The 19,986-nt window shown below is 42.8% G+C and overlaps 1 protein-coding gene and 1 non-coding gene across 2 annotated transcripts; both read left to right on the top strand.

Moving 5' to 3' along the window:
* The first annotated feature begins 1,001 nt into the window (after nucleotides 1-1,001).
* LOC126001612 (group 10 secretory phospholipase A2-like) lies at nucleotides 1,002-19,260 on the top strand. Its single transcript, XM_049768892.1, has 4 exons — nucleotides 1,002-1,038; nucleotides 1,795-1,945; nucleotides 2,936-3,042; nucleotides 19,118-19,260. The coding sequence occupies exons 1-4, from the start codon at nucleotides 1,002-1,004 to the stop codon at nucleotides 19,258-19,260; spliced, it is 438 nt and encodes a 145-aa protein (XP_049624849.1).
* LOC126002853 (U1 spliceosomal RNA) lies at nucleotides 6,696-6,860 on the top strand. The gene has a single exon (XR_007493469.1). It is a non-coding gene; the product is annotated as a U1 spliceosomal RNA (small nuclear RNA).
* Nucleotides 19,261-19,986: the final 726 nt, after the last annotated feature.

Genomic DNA, 19,986 nt, shown 5'->3' with positions numbered 1-19,986 from the left:
AAGGCAAATGCCCTACACAGTGCTACTGCTTTGGCCCCTAACTACTATTGTTCTCATTGCTTCTCAGTTTCTGGGTGTCCTCCTTCTTTCTTATTCATCCATTCCGGCATTCGGGGACCTTCTCAGGACCCCCTCCTTCCAAAGTTATCTCTAGCTGCCAGGCATATCCCCCCCCCCACCCCACAGCCCAATTCAGGTCCAGGGAACCAACCTGAGATTGACATTAGCGGGGGAGAAAAACAGGAGAAGGAGAGCTTGAACCCAACTAGAGAGGGTTCAGGGAGATCCTCATGTTACCTGATCTTGAACCCAACTAGAGAGGGTTCAGGGAGATCCTCATGTTACCTGATCCACCTTTGGTAAGGTCCCCTCAGAGACTGACCATTTCTAGGGTCATTCAGGAATAGACCCAAGGCAAGCTCACCCAGGAGCCCCCAGTCTTGGTCCAGATACTCCAGAGGAACCATATCACCTAGAACCAAAGGAGTGAAGCCTGAGGCTTCTCAACACCCCTAGCCACAGTAGACAGACAGAGTAAACTCACCTCAGATGGCCAGCCCTGCCTGTGCCACAAAGAAAATAACTCCTTTGCTTCCAAACTCACTGTTGGGCATTGTCTGCCCAGTGCCAGGGCTCCGGTGTGGTTAGGTGGAAGCAAGGGGTTCTTTGGCGCTGGATCTCACCTGGGCAGGGCAAATTTCCCCTTCCCTGCTGAACTATGTCCTCCCCAGGGTCTCTATTCTGATTGAAGTACATCTGGGGACCCGGAGATTGGGGGGACAGGACATTTTCTGCATGGGCTGGTGATTGGGCAAAGTCTTGTCCCCCGAGAGAGTGGCTCTCAGTACCTGGCAGAGGCTCTGTGGGACAAAAAATAATGATGGCTTGACTCTGAACTGCCTGTATTGAGAGCAGACCCAGAGAAGGACAGGAGGCAGGCCCTGTGAGGATTCCGTGAAGTCTTTAACCCACAAGTGGGGGAAGCCATGAGAAATTCAGGCATGAACTTTCCAAATCCTTGGTCAACTAGAGAGGAAGGTAAAATTGGTTTTCTTCCACCTTCAGGCTACACATGGCAGTGCTGAGGACTTATTCCTGGCTCTGTGCTTGGAAACCACCCAGGAAGGACTCAGGGGGTCCAATTTCAAATGGCAAAGATTGAACTGGGTTGGCCACAAACAAAATGAAAGCCTTAACTGCTGTGGGCTGGAGAGATAGTACAGCAGGTAGGGCTGCACTTTTGCCTTGCATACAGCCAACCCAAGTTCAATTCCTGGCATCCCATATGATCCCCAGAGCACCGCCAGGAGTGATTCCTGAGCATTGCTGGGTGTGGTCCAAAAACAAAACAAAAGCCTTACCTGTTGGACTATCTTCCTAGCCCCATGAAGCACATATTTGTACAAAGGAGGCCTAGGTTTGATTCCCAACATCTCATGGTCCCCTGAATATCAGTGTTAGCACCCCAAAAGACAAGCTAGGAGAAATCTGGTATACCACTGGACCCCAAACCAAGTAAACTCTAACAGTAATAATATTAATAGGGGTAGAGTGATAGTTCAGCAGGTCTGGGTGCAGCAAGCCTTCCTTTCACATGTCTGACCCAGGTTTGATTCCCAGCATCCCTGAGACCACCAGAGTGATCCCTGAGACCGGTAGGAGTAAGTCCAACCTGTGTGAACTTAACCCCTAATAATAATAACCAAGCTCAGATTTTTGTTCAGGCCCTTTTCAGGCTTTCCCCAGATCAGCACATTTCTGACCCACATATCTTGTGCTTTTGCTCCCCTGTAGGCCCCAAGAGGTCTCATGTACACCGGCGAGGACTCGTAGAGCTGGCAAGCACCATGGAGTGCGTAGGGATCCAAAACCCCTTGGCTTACCTGGACTACGGCTGCTACTGTGGCAAGGGAGGCTTTGGAGAGCCCAAGGATGAGACTGACTGGTGAGTGCAGACTGGGCTGGGCTGGATGATTAACCTGCTGGTAAGACCCAACAGGGATTGGACCTATCAGGGAACATGGGGCCCATGAGGCAAACTTTGGTGCCAGCTATCCTAGACCCTACATTGGTTAGGGCTGAAAAAGACCAACAAGTCAAAGACTGCAGTGGTAGCACAGGGGGTTAAGACATTTACTTGATGTGCATCCAGCCCTGTTTCAGTACTTAGCACTGCTCATGGTCCCTGGAGCACTGAGCCAGGAGTAGCCCTTGAGCCCTCACAGGGTGTAGCCCAAGCATCCTTTAAGAAAAAATAGATGAAGTAGAAGAAGAAGAAGAAGAAGAAGAAGAAGAAGAAGAAGAAGAAGAAGAAGAAGAAGAAGAAGAAGAAGAAGAAGAAGAAGAAGAAGAAGAAGAAGAAGGAAGAAGAAGAAGAAGAAGAAGAAGAAAGAAGAAAAAGAAGAAAGAAGAAGAAATAGAAGAAGAAGAAGAAGAAGAAGAGGAAGAAGAAGAAGAGAAAGAAGAAGAATCAAGAAAGAAAGAGAAGAAAGTGGGCTGGAGTGATAGCGCAGCAGGTAGGGCCAAATCAGGGTGATCCCCAGCATCCCCTATGGCTCCCCAAGTCTGCCAGGAGTGATTTCTGAGTGCAGTCAGGAGTAACCTCTGAACACATCTGGGTGTGGCTCCCAAAAGTAAAAAAAATTTTAAACAAAAAGGAAGAAAAAAATTTAGAAAAGACCCGGTGGCCAAAGAGACAGTATAGTGATGGCCTGACATGCAGCAGACCTGGGTTCAGTTCCTGCCAACCCATTTGGTCCCCTGAGCACTGCCAGAAATAATTCCTGAGCTCAGAGCTAGGAGTGATCCTGAGCACCACCAGGTGTAGCCCCCAAACAAACAAAAAATATATGCTTCTGGCTCCTTCAGATCTTGCCCCCTTCCCCACCTACTGGCCACTGGCCTGCTGTCTGCAACCAAAAATCCTTCCCAACAGGTGCTGCCGACTCCATGACTGCTGCTACAAAAATGCCTCCTCGGCATGTACCATTCCGAACCTGACCCCCTATTCTTGGGAGTGTGTGGACCAGACCGTGCAATGCAGTGAGTCTCTGCCCAGCCACTACCCCACCCTCGCCCCATCCTGCAGAAGTGTCAGGGCACCAGAAAAGCTCGGAGGTGGTTGGCCCCCAAAGGCTCCTTGTTTCAGAGCAGAGTTCTATAGGCAAGGGCAGTATTGGAAGCTTCCACTTTGTTGCTTGTTGTTGCAGGGGTGTTGCTCAGAGCTTGCTCCTTTCTCAAGGGTCAATATGGGATGCTGAGAATTAAACCCAGTTTGACACATGCAAGGCCACCTGCTGTACTATAACTCTAACCCTATCTGTTTTGTTTTTGGTAGGGGGTACCAGGCATCATTCCCAGGGATTCTTGGTCACTTGAGTGTGCAGTTCCGCACAAGGGTCAGGAATGTGACATAGCTCAGCCCTTCAGTATAAAGGATTTCCTGGGCCACTGAGGAGAATTTGGGGATCACTTGGGCTATGCACAATAGAGATTGGGAATCATGTGGTGAGTCCGACAGAGGTTATCTGTATGTAAGTGACATAACTGTAGTATTATCTCTGGTTCCTCCTGTTTGTTCCTTTTTTGGGAGGGGGTGGGAAACGAACAGAGGGCTTTAGCAATCTGACTCTGCACTCAGGTATCACTCCTGGTGGGGATTGTGGGATCATATGAGATGCTGAAAATCCAACCTGGGTCAGCAACATGGGACCAGGGAGATAGATCAATGCACTGGAATGCAAGTTTTGCATATGGGAGTCCTGGGTTAAATCCCGGTAACGCGTAGCACACCAGGCACAGGCAGGACTGAGTCCTTAGCAAGGGGTCAGGAGTATCCTGTGGGCACTGCTGGTGTGACCCAAAAAACTAAAAGAGAAAACCAAACAACCAACCTCAAAATACTTGTCATATATATTTCTGATAACTCACTGTGTTTGCATATTCTTGTTTGCCTTAAATTATAGGTATGGCCCATTTCTTGTTTATAGCCTGTCTTAAATATATTCAAAAAATTTTTAAACCTGTGATAATATTTTCTGTAAGACCCTCAACTTTAAAACTTAGCCCCAATGGTAACTTTTTTTTTTTTTTTTTTTGGTTTTTGGGCACACCCGTTTGATGCTCAGGAGTTACTCCTGGCTATGTGCTCAGAAATCACCCCTGGCTTGGGGGGACCATATGGGACGCCGGGTGATCGAACCTCGGTCCATCCTATGCTAGCGCTTGCAAGGCAGACACCTTACCTCTAGCGCCACCTTCCCAATGGTAACTTTTAAGATATTCATATTTTAAGTTTCTATTATTATTATTATTATTATTATTATTTTGTTTGTTTTTTTGGGGGGTGGGGCACAATTGGCAGCACTCAGGGATTACTCCTGGATCTACACTCAGAAATCGCTTCTGGAAGGCTTGGGGCACCATGTGCAATGGCAGAAATTGAACTGGGGTCCATCCCAGGTCAGCCACATGTGGCTCAGGTCACCTTACCACTGTGCTATTGCTCCGGCCTAGCACCTTTATTAGTAGTCTCTTTTGGGGGAGGAGGGTGGACACACTCAGCAGTGCTCAAGTCCTTTTCCTGGTCCTGTACTCAGAAATCACTCCTGAGCTGGAGAGATAGCACAGTGGTAGGGCATTTGTCTTGGGCAGCTGACCTGGGAGGGACCAGATTTAATTACAGCATTCATATGGCCCCACAGCCTGCCTCAAGCAATTTCTGAGTGCAGAACCAGGAGTGACCCCTGAGCACTGTTTGGTGTGGTCCAACAGCCAATCAATCAATTAATAAATAAATAAACAAAGTTAAAAAAAATAAATCCCTCCAGGCAGGCTCGGAAAATCATGTAGGATGGCAGGTATCGAGATATCAAACCCAGGTTGGTTGCTTGCAAGAGCAAATGCCCGACCTACTACTGGGCTATTGCTCCAGCCTCATTATTATTATTATTATTATTATTATTATTATTATTATTATTATTATTATTATTGACTCAAACAGTACCAATGACTTTGTTGGTCATCCATCATGGGAGGGAGATTTGATCTTGCATAGAATGAAGCTTTCTTTTCCTGGTAAAACTTGGGAACCAAGAAATGATAAGGCAGAGATTCTCCCTTCCCAGGTCTGTGATCTTGGAGAAGCTACTGATTTCCTGGAACCTCACTTTTCTCATCTGGAAAATACAATAATAAAACCCAAGTGCTGGGTTTGAGCCGATCATTCGAACCAGCGCTTGGCTTTTCTGTTTTCTTTTGACAAACATTACTGAAAGTCTACACTATGCTCAAAACACAGTACTTACTAGATCTTTTTCCTTCTCCTTTTTATTTTTTTGGGTGTTCTTATTTTGGGCTACATCCAATAGTGCTCAGGAACTACACCAAGTTCAGTGCTTGGGGTCACTTCCAGCAGTGTTCACAGAACCTTGTGGTGCTAAGGATAATATCTGGGTCTCTGGGGTACAAAGTCTGTGCTCAACCCATTGATCTATATCCTTGGTCCTCTTTGCTAGATTTTTGCAAGCTGTTGCATTAAGGTACTGTATCTAAAAGGGGATTTCTATTTGCCCGACTTTATTCACATGCTTTTTTCTTTTGGGGGAAAATTTGGGGGTATACCTAATGCTATTCAGGTGCACTTCTTGGCTCTCTGCTCAGGTCAGATATGACTCCTGAGAGTGATTGAGTGACTATATGCAGTGCCGGGGATTTAAACAGGAACCCACCACAGGCAAGATAAGCATTACCTTACCTCCTCCTGTACCATCTTTTTGACTCTCATGGGGCCCGAGCAATAACATAGCATGGAGAACATCTATCTGCCTTGCACATGGCAGGCCTGGGTTTGATCCCCCGCATCTCATATGGTAGCTTAAGCCTGCCAAAAGTGATTCCTGGGTGCAGAGCCAGAATCCCTGAACTCTGCCGGTGTGACCCTCAAAAAGAAATAAAATCTCTTTTTGGCTTTCATATGCTTTTTTTTTTTTTTTTTTTTTTGGTTTTTGGGCCACACCCGGCGGTGCTCAGGGGTTACTCCTGGCTGTCTGCTCAGAAATAGCTGCTGGCAGGCACGGGGGACCATATGGGACACCGGGATTCGAACCAACCACCTTTGGTCCTGGATCGGCTGCTTGCAAGGCAAACGCCGCTGTGCTATCTCTCCAGGCCCTTTCATATGCTTTTTAAAAAATTTTTTCTGTTTCTGACCCAGAGCCATACCAAGTTGTGCTCAGGGCTTTCTCCTGGCTCTGTGCTCAGGAATGACTCCTAGTGGGGCTTAAGAGGCCAAATGGGGGGGCTGGTGTGGTGCCACATAGGTAGGGTGTTTGCCTTGCATGCTGCTAACCTATGACCAAACACGGTTCTACTCCCCAGCGTCCCATATGGTCTCTCAAGCCAGGAGAGATTTCTGAGCACAGAGCCAAGAGTAACCCCTGAGCATTACTGGGTGTGGCCCAAAACCAAAAAATAAAATAAAAATAAAAATAAATACAATAAAGAGACCATTTGGAAAGCTGCGATGAGACAGGTGGGAATGGAACTCAAGTCGGCCCTGAACAAAGCAAGATCCCTTCCTGCTGTACTATCGCTTTGGCCTCTCTTTTTCAGATTTAAATATAATATGTGTTTATTGTGCCTAGCACCCCCATTTGAAATGGGAAATGAGGGGGCCTAGAGCAATAGTAACAGCCATACTTACCCGTAAGGAAGGGGCGATAGCATAATCACAAAGGTGGTTTTCCCAGGGTTAGGGTTGTCCATTGCACTCGGATTGTGCTGACCCTGTGATTTCCCCAAATGTGGGAAACTAAACTGCATAATTTGTGGTAGTGGGGACTGAGTTTGCACTCTCCCCTGGTTACTTGAGTTCAAAGATTAGGATCATTTTATTTTATTTTATTTTATTTGGTTTTGGGGCCACACACAGCAAATCTCAGGGGTACTCTTGGCTCTGTGCTCAGAAATCACTCCTGACAGGCTCGGGGGATCATATGGGAAGCTGGGGATTGAAACTCGGTTGGCTGTGTGCAAGGCAAACATCCTAACCCCTGTGCTATTGCTCCAGCTCCATTTTAATTTTTTTATTTTTATTTTTAATTTTATTTTTTTTTTGGTTTTTGGGTCACACCCAGTAGCACTCAGGGGTTACTCCTAACTCTACACTCAGAAATTGCTCCTGACAGGCACAAGGGACTATATGGGATGCCGGGATTCAAACCACCATCCTTCTGCATGCAAGGCAAATGCCTTACCTCTATGCTTCTCTCCGGCCCCATATTTTTTTATTTTCTTTTATCGTGCTCACTACATTTCAGCTTTGAGTTTGTTAAGGGTTTGACTTTTTTCTTATGAGTCAGTTCTATGCATGAGTAGATTTAAGTTAATATACCAGGTGACATTATGTTAATAGTCAATGTAATTTTAAAAAAAAGTACAGCCTATAGGATGTTTATCTTGTATAAGACTAACCTGGGTTTCATACCCAGCACCCCAAATGATTCCCTGACAGTTAGACTAGGTCACATAGCTAGGAAGGAGCAGAGTGGGGCAAGGACCACCTGCTTCTATCCCCCCAACTAAGCCCCGGAGCTCAATTGTTCTGGAACCTACCACATTGTCTAACAGATTCTAGATTCTCCAAGAATCTGTTCTGGACTGGGGAGATGGCTCAGCAGGTTAAAGAGCAGGCTTCCATCTTCTACAGCATAAGGTCCTAGACTCTAGGCCTAGAGTATTTCTTGGTGCGCAACCAATCAACAGAAATAGTCTAATATGGGGCTGGAGCGAAAAGACAGCGGTAAAGCGTTTACCTTGCACACGGCCAGCACAGGACAGACCCTGGGTTGAATCCCGGTATCCCATCTGGACCCCCGAGCCTGCCAGGAGCGACTTCTGAGTGCTGCCAGGTGGGACCCAAAACCAAATCAAACCAAAACAAAACAAAAATAGTTTAATACTGATGAAGAAGAGGAGCCAGGAGATTCCAAGGACATGGCTCCTTTTGCTGCAGGTGTCTTGTGTCTCAGCATCTTCTAGTGGGGACGAAAATTCCTTCACGAAAGAAAGCAGGAGCACAAAACGGACGAATATAAAATAATGAGATTGCACAAAATACATTGTATGGGGACTCGCATCTGCAATAGACGAGATACAATTTTACTCTCCAGGCTGGGAGTATATAAAGGGTAAAGAGACAGTCATATCATAAAAGGAATGCCCACATTTGTTTCTTACAAAGTACAGGAACTATCCATGTACATTGTTTGATTTAAAACAAATACACATGGCTTTAGGTGGTCTGTAATCTTAGAATAGAAAAGATTTCAGTTAGGAGCAAGAGGATAAAAGGAAGGCTAATTTCTTACATATCAAAGTAGTTCTGGCCCTAGGTGTCATTACTGATGTAAATAAAAGAATAGCAGGAATCCTGGTTTTTCTTCCTAATAACAAATATCCTTAACCTGAGGGAATAGTTTTCTAGCTAGGGGCTAAGGCCAACTTCCTATGGACTGGTAATAGAAAGAGATAAAACTTATATGAAATGAGTATTGAATTATACCTAGTAAATAGCCTAATTCTACCCTGGCCAAACCTGTGTGTTAGCAGGTATTCAAAGTGACAGGGAAAGTCCCTGGCAAAGTCATCCTGCTGTGGTGCTCAAAGAAAAGGAGTGGAGACATTGTCTTGAAGATGCTATGTTTTGACTTGGCCTATAGAAGTAAATAGGCTGACAGAAAGAGACCAAGCCTGTCTTATTTGGTGGAGAAATTTCTCTGGGAAAAGAAATTTGATAGAGGCCCTATTTTGGTCTGTAATTTTTACAAAGGAGAAATAGCCAAATAATGACCAAAAATGTAATGCTAAGCATCTCTTTGGAAATTCCTCAACTGTTGTGTATGTAAATATTTTGGGGGATTACTATGTTGCTCACCCTAATCTGATTAGGTGATTGTGCCCTACCCTAGGGTGTGACCTGGCATTCTGCCCCCACCCTAGGGTAGGACCTGATTCTGCTTCCACCATTGGTTGGTATCTGATCCCACCATTGGGTGGGACCTGACTCTGGACTATAAGAGCAAGGGTCTGTGGAAGGCGAGAGCTTTTGGCTGGCTGGAACTGAATCTGAGTCTTTGGACTTCAGTTTTATCCATCCGAATAAAGCAAATATTTCCACGAGCCTGATTGTCTGCGAGCTGTTTACCCGCCGTTTCACCTCAGAACCGTGGGCTAGACAGGGTGGCAGACGCGTGCTCCGAGCTGGAAGAAAAGGGCCTCATTCTCCATCCCTCCATCAGTCAACCTCTTCAGGGGCTGACCTGCTACATAATGACGCCCGGACAGGGACCTGAACCCTGGACCCTCAGAACTGTAAGTGAAATATTTCATTGGAAATTTCCTATGCTGACCATCAAATGGTTTCTGTGGTTAGTCATGTGGATTTTACCACCCTTAGTCTTACGCATTGGTGCTCTAGTATACAAGTGGATCATTCCATTTTGTTTAAAACTAATTGGTTTTGATCTAAGGACAATCACTGCAGTTGGATGGTTGTGGTCTATATTTCAAATGAAAAGTGTAGTGTCTCTAGCCATCATAGTTTGTGGAATTTCTGTGTTGACTAACGTTATTATTATGAGCATAGTTATTTGCTGTTATTTCTATTTAGGAAATAGAAAGTGTAGAAATGGTGAGGCTAAAACCAGTATAGATAATAAGGAAATTTATCTGACGAAAACTCAGACCAAGGTGCAGGCTGACGAATCCAGCCCCACCATCAACAATATAGAAATTTTTGCTGGAAGAAAAACAACTCAGAATGTTAAGCCTGATTCTAGTGAATTGCTTGACAGTAGTGACTCAGATAATGATCTACCTCCAGTGCTAACTCCACGAAGTATGCCTCCTTCTAGTCACAAAATTGAATCGCAGAGCAGATTCAAAAAATGAACCACATGCTCGGTCTCAGAGCTCTATTCAGAGTAATTTTGCTAATCAGGCCTTATCTCCTATAGACGGGGTAAATGTTTCTAACTATGTACCCTATCAGATGGAAGAATTAGATCGGTTTAAAAGATCATGTAAAGAAAATGGGCCAAAATCGCCATACAGTGTGGAGTTATTAAGACTTTGGAGTCATAACTCATCTTGGACTTTGTATGATTTTAAAAGAATCGCTGAAATATGCCTGTCGTCTAAACAGCGAACTGAATGGGAAATGTACTATTCAGAAGGCGTAAAAGCTAAATTATATAGTCCGGATGGTATGAAAAAGCAAGTGGCAGGTGTTACTCTATCGTATGAATTATTGATGGCAGAAAATCAATTTGCAAATATTCAGACACAAGCAGCTTTACCTAAGGAAATCTTAAATTTAATCAGGGAGATTGCATTGTCAGCATGGGAAAAAATTGATTCTAACAGCATTGGTAGAGGAAACTTTTTAAAAATTACCCAAGGGCCTTATGAGTCATTTGCAGAGTTTGTAGGTAAGATTAAAGATGCTCTGAAGTTACAAGTCGAAGATGAGGAGATAAGAAACTTCCTAGTAAAATCTGTGGCCTATCATAATGCAAATTCAGCCTGTAGATTAGTATTGAATACATTAAATGAAAAGTCAGATCTGAATGATTACCTTTATGCCTGCCGGAATGTCTATGTGGAACCCCAACCCCCACCCCACTCAGACTCAGTACAAACCTTCCCAGTTACCAAGGGAACAATGTCTTACTCCCCTCGGGGACAGAACACTTTCCGGAAACCAGGTCTTTGCCCAAAATGCAAAAGGGGTCGCCACTGGGCGAAAGATTGCAGATCCAGAAACCTCATTAATAATAACCTAAGTAGAGGTTTTAACACAGTCCCCAGGAGGCAAATCACCTGCTACCATTGTGGAAAACAGGGACATATCAAAAGAAATTGTCGTCTCCTTATAAATTCAGCTCCCCAAGAACACACATACAAGATGCAGGGAAACGCCTACAGGGCCTCCCCCCAGGCCCTTCCAAATCAGGGGCAAAGTTCACAGACAATAATCCTTCCAAGCCCAGCCCAAGAAAATTCATCACGATAAGGGAATTAATCCACTCTACTTCAGGGAGTGCCGGATTAGACATATTATGCCCAGAGGACATTACAATTTACCCAGGAGCATGCCCTTACATGTTAGAAACTGGCATTGTGGGCCCGCCACCCCCAGATACCATGGGTTTGATCCTTGGCAGAAATTCCCTCAACATAAAGGGTATATCAGTAATCACTGGTGTCATTGACTCAGATTCTATGGGAGAAATCATTGTAGTTATTACTGTACCAGTTACATGGACCTTTAAAAAAGGAGAAGCGATTGCCCAGATAGTAATAGTGCCTTATGTCAAATTTGGGACTTCAGATAAGACTAGAATTGGAGGTTTTGGAAGCACAGATCCGGGTGCTGCTCAAAACCCAATCGTGGCTCTGGTTACTAAATGTAAAGATGAACACCCAATGATCAAACTTCACTTGGAAGGCAAACCCTTTGATGGAATGATAGATACGGGTGCTCAGGTTACCGTAATTTCTGAGAAAGAATGGCCAGATAATTGGCCTCTTCAGGAAATCCCGTATTCCCTAGAAGGAATAGGAGGCCTGAGTTCCTGTCTGTTGAGTACGAGGACTATACTATTTTACGGCCCAGAAAATCAAAAAGCAATAATCAGACCTCACGTGGGCCCATTTTCACCATCCCTGTGGGGCCGTGACCTACACAAACAGTGGAAAGCAGAATTCCACATCCCATTAGCTCCAGAAGAGCCCGAACCTTCTTTTGATTTAAAAACCCAAAATTTTTAGTGGGGGCCACTACCGTAAAAACACCAGCACCAATAAAAATAAAATGGAAATCTGATGAACCAATTTGGACAGGTCAGTGGCCCCTTAAAACTGATAAATTAAAGGTGCTGACAGAATTAGTGGAGGAACAGCTAAGTTTAGGACATATTGAACCATCTTTTTCTCAATGGAATTCACCTATATTCACTATAAAAAAGAAATCCGGTAAATGGAGACTTTTGATGGATCTTAGAGCTATAAATTTATCCATGATACCTATGGGCAAATTGCAGACTGGTTTACCATCACCTGTAGTTATTCCAAAGGAATGGCCACTAATTATAATTGATCTGAAAGACTGCTTCTACCATATTCCTATCCACCCAGATGATAAAAAACGTTTTGCATTCTCAGTTCCTTCTCTCAATAATACCCATCCCTGCAGACGTTTCCAATGGACTGTTCTCCCCCAAGGCATGCTGAATTCCCCAACCATGTGTCAGTTTTTTGTAGATAAGGTTTTGAGCCCTGCTCGTGAAAAATTTCCTCAAGCCATGATATTTCATTATACAGATGATATCTTGCTCACAGTGAACAACGAAACAGATTTACAGGAATTATACTCTTATGTTACTGACTGTTTACAAACATCAGGACTGAAAATAGCTTTAGAAAAAATACAGATAATGCCACCGTATCAATATTTGGGTTTTATTTTGGACCGGACGTCTATACGTCCACAAAAATTTTCTATCAAAAAAGAAAACCTCAGAACGCTTAATGATTTTCAGAGACTTTTAGGTGACGTAAATTGGCTCCGCCCTGCACTAGGAATCCCAAATGCAGAGTTATCTAATCTGTTTAAAACGTTGGAGGGTGATCCTGCTTTAGATAGCCCGAGAAATTTAACAACAGCTGCAAAAAATGAATTGGACATCTTCTTGAGCAGATTACAAAAATCGTTTCTCTCAAGATTCATCCCAGGAGAAAAGGTATTACTGTTAATCTTCCCTACTATAGAAACCCCCACAGGGGCCTTGATGCAACAGTCAGGACCTTTGGAATGGGTGTATTTACATAACAAACAACCTCGCTCAGTTGTCCCCTACTTGCAACTGATTTCAGAGATTATTATCAAGGCAAGACTCAGATCTATATCTTTACTAGGTTTTGACCCAGATATAATAGTTTTGCCAGTACCAAAAAAGGAAATTGAGTCAATATTGCCAATTAATGAATCTCTACAAAGGGCCCTCTCAGATTTCACAGGAGAAATATCCTCCCATTATCCAGCAGGAAAAATTTGGGACTTTTTAAAAAAAACTCAGTTTGTTATTTCTTCAATTGTTCGGGATTCCCCTATCCCCAATGCCAAGGTTTTTTACATTGATGGATCCCAAAATGGAAAAGGAGGAATAACTGGAGACAACATTAATATGACCATAGATACCAAATATAAATCTGCACAGAAAGTTGAATTAGCAACGTTAATTTACCTATTAGAAAATGTATCTGAAGCCATGAATATAGTTTCTGATTCTTTGTATGTGGTAAATTTATGTCATGTGATAGCCACTGCATCCCTTAATGCTAATAACCCGATCATACAGGACTTACTTAAACAATTACAGCAGCTTCTTCAAAAACGAACTGAGCCCATCTTCATCACGCATATTAGAGCCCACTCAGGTCTTCCAGGACCTGTGGCTCAAGGAAATAAAACTGCTGACTTGCTAGCAATGCCTATATTTAAATCACCTGTAGAGGAACATTCAGCCCTACACACAAATGCTCGCCGTTTACATGTGAATTACCAAATTCCATGGAGGCAAGCTAGAGAAATCGTAGAAAACTGCAACGTATGTGCACCGTTAACAAAAAAGACTCACATAGCAGGAGCAAACCCAAGAGGCTTACAGTCTAACGAACTTTGGCAAATGGATATAACTCAAACAGATTTATTTCCAAGGAAACCTTATCTTCATGTTGTGGTGGACACTTATTCTCGGTTTATGTGGGCAATTCCCATGTCTTCTCAAAAATCTAAGGCTGCTTGTAGTTTTCTTTTACAATGTTTCTCTGTGATGGGTATTCCATATTCTATAAAAACTGATAATGGGCCAGCCTATGTTAGCAAAACTTTTGAATTTTTTTGTAAGGAATGGCAGATAAGACATCTCAGAGGAATTCCTTACAATTGTAGGGGACAGGCCATTGTAGAAAGGACTCACAGAACCTTAAAAACTCAATTGCAAAAAAATAGAAAAAGAGGTTTACCACCAACGGATTTGCTATCTTTGACTCTTATCACACTAAATTACTTTAACTTACCCCAAGGGGAAAGCTACACTGCAGCGGAAAGACATTTTAAAGAAGATATTCAGAGACAAGAAACAACCCATAAACCTATTTGGATCAAGGAGGATGAAAAATGGATAGCTGGCTATCTTCTCCTAAGAGGAAGGGGTTATGCCTATGTTTCTATAAATGATGACCCTCCCAAGAAATTTTGGGTTCCATTACGTCTTGTTAGAAATCGGGCTAGCACAAATGATCAGGTTCAGACTACAAACTCCCCTTCAGAGAAAAAACAGAATACTTCAGACACTAACAGCAGTAATATTACTAAGGTCTCTGGGGCAGGGAACGATTTAGCTGTCACACACCATACAATGAGTGAGACTGATGGTAGTGATAAACCCTTACACTCCGAGATGCAAAAGGAAAGACAGGAACCTGTCTTAACTGGGCTCCAAAATATAGGAAACTCTTGCTACATGAACTCAATATTGCAATGCTTGTATAATATTTCAGACTTAACTCAGTATTTTTATAAAGATCATTATAAAAAGGATATTAACAAGAAAAATCCGATAGGGCATGAAGGTAAATTAGCCGAAGAATTTGGTCGGCTCATCAAAACCATGGGAAATGGATTTCATAGATATATTAACCCTGAAAGCTTCAAAGTAACAATTGGTTTACTTAATGACCAGTTTGCTGGACACAATCAGCAGGATCCTCACGAACTACTGATGTTCCTAATAGAGGGATTACATCAGGACTTGCTTACTGTAAATCTAATGACAGACAAAACTACACATCTCATGGGAAATGAAAATTATGAACAATTTAGTCCAGAACACCAAAAGGCTCATAAATCTATTATTTATGATCTCTTTCAAGGACAATTCAAATCTATACTCCAGTGTCTCACTTGCCACCAAAAGTCTGAGGTTTATGAGACATTTGTTCATTTGTCTTTGGCTGTTACATCTACAGATAAATGTTCATTACAGGAATGCCTCTCTGAATTTTTTTTAATGCATAATTTTTTTTATTTAAACACCTTGATTACATACATGATTGTGTTTGGGTTTCAGTGATAAAAGGAACACCACCCATCACCAGTGCAACATTCCCATCACCCAAGTCCCAAATCTCCCTCCTCCCCACCCAACCCCCGCCTGTACCCTAAACAGGCTCTACATTTCCCTCATACATTCTCAATATTAGGACAGTTCAAAATGTAGTTATTTCTCTAACTAAACTCATCACTCTTTGTGGTGAGCTTCCTGAGGTGAAGAAATGACAACAAAGTTCTGTGCAACAGTTGCAAAAATAGAAGGGATTTTTCAAAGAAAACGTATTTATGGAAACTGCCACCAGTACTTATAATACACTTGAAACGTTTTGCTTTTGATGGCAAACAAATAAAAAAAATTGCATACTTATGTAGATTTTCCTTTAGAAGACCTCAATTTAGAGGAATTCACTTCAGAGAATAAAAGCAAGATTAAGAAATACAACTTATCATCGGTGTCAAACCATTATGGTAAAGTTCACTATGGACACTGTACTTCATACTGTAAAATTGCTGCAAAACAACACTGGATCAATTTTGATGACAAGAAGATCAAAAAAGTCCCTAATACATTGGTGAAATCCACAGCAGCATACATCCTGTTTTATACTTCTTAGAGATCTACAATGAACACCAGATAATCATTTTACTTCCTTATCAGTTGCTATTAATGCTCTAGGATTCTTTCCACAGGCATGATCAATGAATATAGATTGAAAATCATGAATCCCCAATGTGTCTCCTTGTAGGATGGATTTATGTCTTAATTTCATTATTGCTCTAGGTCTCAGTTAATCATGAAATTTTACAAATTAATTTAGTCAAGGTTCACCTGAAAGAAAAATTTCTCATCATATTAATGTAGTTTTTCTTTCTAGGTATACTCATTTAACGACTTTCACTCTTTTTATTTTAACATCATTGCTTTATTTCCCTCAATTTAGGTTTTAAGACGCTTACATAATGATAATTTTAGGTGGACTTTCTTCACAGTGCTTCTTGCCTATGATTGATTATCATAAAGTTACTGTTATACAATAACTTTGTATATATACTGATATACACGTATAGTAGAGTTGTCCATGTTTGTATTATGCATGAAATTCTCTTTTAGATCTGCTAGGCAAAACCATAAAAAAAAAATTTTTTTGTGTGAATTTGAAATGATTTATCTAAACAATTGCCGGCTATTACATTTTAAGGAGCTTTTAGTTGATTCAGCTGAATTCTCTTTTCTTTTGCTCTATTTTGGATCCTTTCCAACAAATATTTTTTAGTATGAGTGAGTGTTATGGCCATATTTTTTGTGAAGTCTGTGTGTGTATGTCTTGTTTAGTGTCTGTCTGTTCTGCATATTTTGTATATAGTTTCCTTTTTCCTAATTTTATCTTCCCCAAATTAGTCTTCCTTATCCTTCCTTCTCTCTTCCTAGTCCTTAACATTTTAATTTTCAGGATTTCACATGTGCAACCCATCTCCTTCACCCACAACTACAAGCTTCGTGATCTCGGCGGGAAGAAGAAATCCATGACTGTTGGAGTTTTACACCATATATGCTGCAAACTTGTTGGAAATGAAGCCACCTGGGATTTGTGTCACAATGTAACACCAGAGAAAAGATCCATGGACAAGACCCACAGTCTCTGGATCCCAGTTAAACTGTGCTATCTGAATTTCTGGTTTTCCATTCACATACAAAATGCTATTGTTGACTGTTTCTACAATGGCTACCCCAAGATTGCACCGATCCCAAAGGAAATACAGAAGCCCAACCAACTTATGATGTAATGATGTAACGCTTGGGGATGCCCCGACACATGGATGACTGTACTGGCCTTCCTTCTTCATTCAGCTTGATGTTATCTCCTGTACAAGGCTTCAACCCGCTTTTCCAGACCCATCAAGTGTCTTCTGCCGGTCCTTTTGGAGTTCCAGACCCCTCATATTTACAGATTGGTATTGAACTCTGTAGAAATTACATCTGTTGTTTTTCCTATAACTGTAATCCTTTGAAGTTATGTTTGGTACTACACTTCTTTTGACTATCGTAATTAATGTTTTTCTATTTTAGTTTTTAATATTAGGAATCGATGTTGTATTACATTAAGGTTTTGCTTTCTTTTTTTTTTTTTTTTTTTTTTTTTTTTTTGGTTTTTGGGCCACACCCGGTAACACTCAGGGGTTACTCCTGGCTATGAGCTCAGAAGTCGCTCCTGGTTTGGGGGACCATATGGGACACCGGGGGATCGAACCGCGGTCCGTTCAAGGCTAGCGCAGGCAAGGCAGGCACCTTACCTTTAGCGCCACCGCCCGGCCCCTAGGTTTTGCTTTCTTGACTTTAGGTTTGTGAGTTATATATTATTGTCTATAATTTCCCAAATGATATTTTTGTCTGTTCTCAGGGTTTTTTGCGTGGGCGCATCATAGGCAAAATACTAGGTTTATAGAAGGTTCCATCCATTTTGGATGGGCCCTCAAGTTGTTTATTTACACAGGGAGGGTCTCTGCCTTAAACATTTTGTTTTGGTTTGTGACTTAAGCTCCCATCTATAAATAGTCGACATCAATTTCAGACATCTTATGGACTTCAGACTGGATTAAGAACTTGGACTAAGTTCAGATACCTATTGATCATCATTGCAGTGGCTCCCCACTGTGCAGAGGGTGTATGAGCCTCTTCTTCTGAAATAAAGGCCTAGTTCAATGCCCTCAAAGATGGGCTTTCTGGTCTACCTGAACTTGAATGAAAATGGAGCTGGAGATATAGCATGGAGGTGAGGCGTTGGCCTTTCATGCAGAAGGTCATTGGTTCAAATGCCGGTATCTGCCAGGAGCGATTTCTGAACGTGGAGTCAGGAGTAACTCCTGAGCACTGCCAGGTGTGACCCAAAAACCAACAACAACAACAACAAATAAAGAAAAGGTGCTTCTCCTTGCCTGCTACACAACCTTTCTGGTGTCTCTTCGAAAGATCTATGTACATCTTAGATTTATCTTGTCAGGAGCTTGTAGTTGATTCCTTGATACATGTTTCTGGTTTTAGACACCCTGTGCTTAGGTTAGAAGTTTTTCTTTACATTTTCCTGTGATGCGCTTATGCAAACAGCCGCTCTTTTATTAGTGACTAATTTTTCTTTTAATAATTGTAGACAATATTGTTTGTTTACTAAAAACAAAAGGGGGAATTGTTGTGTATGTAAATATTTTGGGGGATTACTATGTTGCTCACCCTAATCTGATTAGGTGATTGTGCCCTACCCTAGGGTGTGATCTGGCATTCTGCCCCCACCCTAGGGTAGGACCTGATTCTGCTTCCACCATTGGTTGGTATCTGATCCCACCATTGGGTGGGACCTGACTCTGGACTATAAGAGCAAGGGTCTGTGGAAGGCGAGAGCTTTTGGCTGGCTGGAACTGAATCTAAGTCTTTGGACTTCAGTTTTATCCATCCGAATAAAGCAAATATTTCCACGAGCCTGATTGTCTGCAGCTGTTTACCCGCCGTTTCACCTCAGAACCGTGGGCTAGACAGGGTGGCAGACGCGTGCTCCGAGCTGGAAGAAAAGGGCCTCATTCTCCATCCCTCCATCAGTCAACCTCTTCAGGGGCTGACCTGCTACACTCAACCATTCACGCAGGGGAAAAAAGTGTCCACAGCAGGCCTTTTGAGGAACCCGCAGGGGTTATTTTAGTTCTCCCCACCAGGAAAACCTGAGGATACATATGATGGGCTGATCTCCCCTAAAAGCTTTTGTATGCTGTGGCATCCTTTCACTGGCAACTGAAGTTCCCTATGACATCAGCACCGTCCCTCCTGGGGTTGTCCCTGATCTGGAAGGCCAGGCCAGCACCAATGACCTATGCCCTCCCTGCAGGTTTCTCTGGAACTTTCCTTCCCTCTCTGCAGCTGCCTCTGCTAACCTTTTTTTCTGCTTCTTCCAGCCCCCACAGAGGACAAATGCCAAGAAATGCTGTGCAAATGTGACCAGGAGTTTGGTCAATGCTTAGTCCAAGCCTCATACAGCACCAAGTACTACTTCTACTCCCAGCTCTTCTGCTTGCAAGAATCGCCACCTTGTGTCTGATGATGCCTACCTGACCTGGTACTTAGCACCATGACATTAAAAGTCCACTTTTGCAAATCACCCACAGTGTTGTCATTTGCTGCACGGATCCAAGGCTGAGTCTTCAAGCTGCCGGCCCAGTGTTTGCTTTGCTCCAGTCCCGAGCAAAGGCTCCAGAGCTGGAGTCTGTTTGGTTTTCTGGGTAGATTCGAGTCAAAAGTCTCAAGCTTGTCTTATCAAACCTTAGCTGCCTTTATGAAATGGAGTCAATGCTTCTTTTGAGGCTTAGTTTTATGATGAGGGCTCAAGTTTTGTCTCTGACTCAGTGTTTCTCTACTTTGTTCTTTGTGTCCTTCCTAAACTGATCTTTTACCCCATTCTACTGAGAAAACCCCCCTAATCTTGTACTGTGTCCCTTCCCCAATTGATATGATTTTTCACCTGGGGGGCTCTCTTGGAATATCCTGAGGACCCACCATATAGCCATCAGTGGGCAAATACTGCTCCTATCTATTTCTGAGAGGGTTATTGGTATATGAACACCTACTATGTATCAGGCCTAATTCTACATTGACACAAAAAAACATGATCAGGAACCTGGAGTGATGGCACAGCATTAGGGTGTCTACCTTTCATGTGGCTGACCCAGGATGGACAGTGGTTTTATCCCAGCATCCCATATGGTCCCCTAAGCCAGGAGCGATTTCTATGCACATAGCCAGGTGTAACCCCTGAGCATCACAGGGT

This window comes from Suncus etruscus, chromosome 2 (genome assembly GCF_024139225.1).
Source record: "Suncus etruscus isolate mSunEtr1 chromosome 2, mSunEtr1.pri.cur, whole genome shotgun sequence".
Lineage (NCBI taxonomy): Eukaryota > Metazoa > Chordata > Mammalia > Eulipotyphla > Soricidae > Suncus > Suncus etruscus.
The sequence above is the reverse complement of the archived record's forward strand: the minus strand, read 5'-3'. Positions and strand labels throughout refer to the sequence as shown.

Coding starts and splice junctions, on each gene's coding strand:
- LOC126001612 (XM_049768892.1), top strand. CDS start 1,002: ATGAACTTTCCAAATCCTTGGTCAACTAGAGAGGAAG. Junction 1,946..2,935: donor CCCAAGGATGAGACTGACTG/GTGAGTGCAGAC, acceptor CCTTCCCAACAG/GTGCTGCCGACTCCATGACT. Junction 3,043..19,117: donor GGACCAGACCGTGCAATGCA/GTGAGTCTCTGC, acceptor TGCTTCTTCCAG/CCCCCACAGAGGACAAATGC.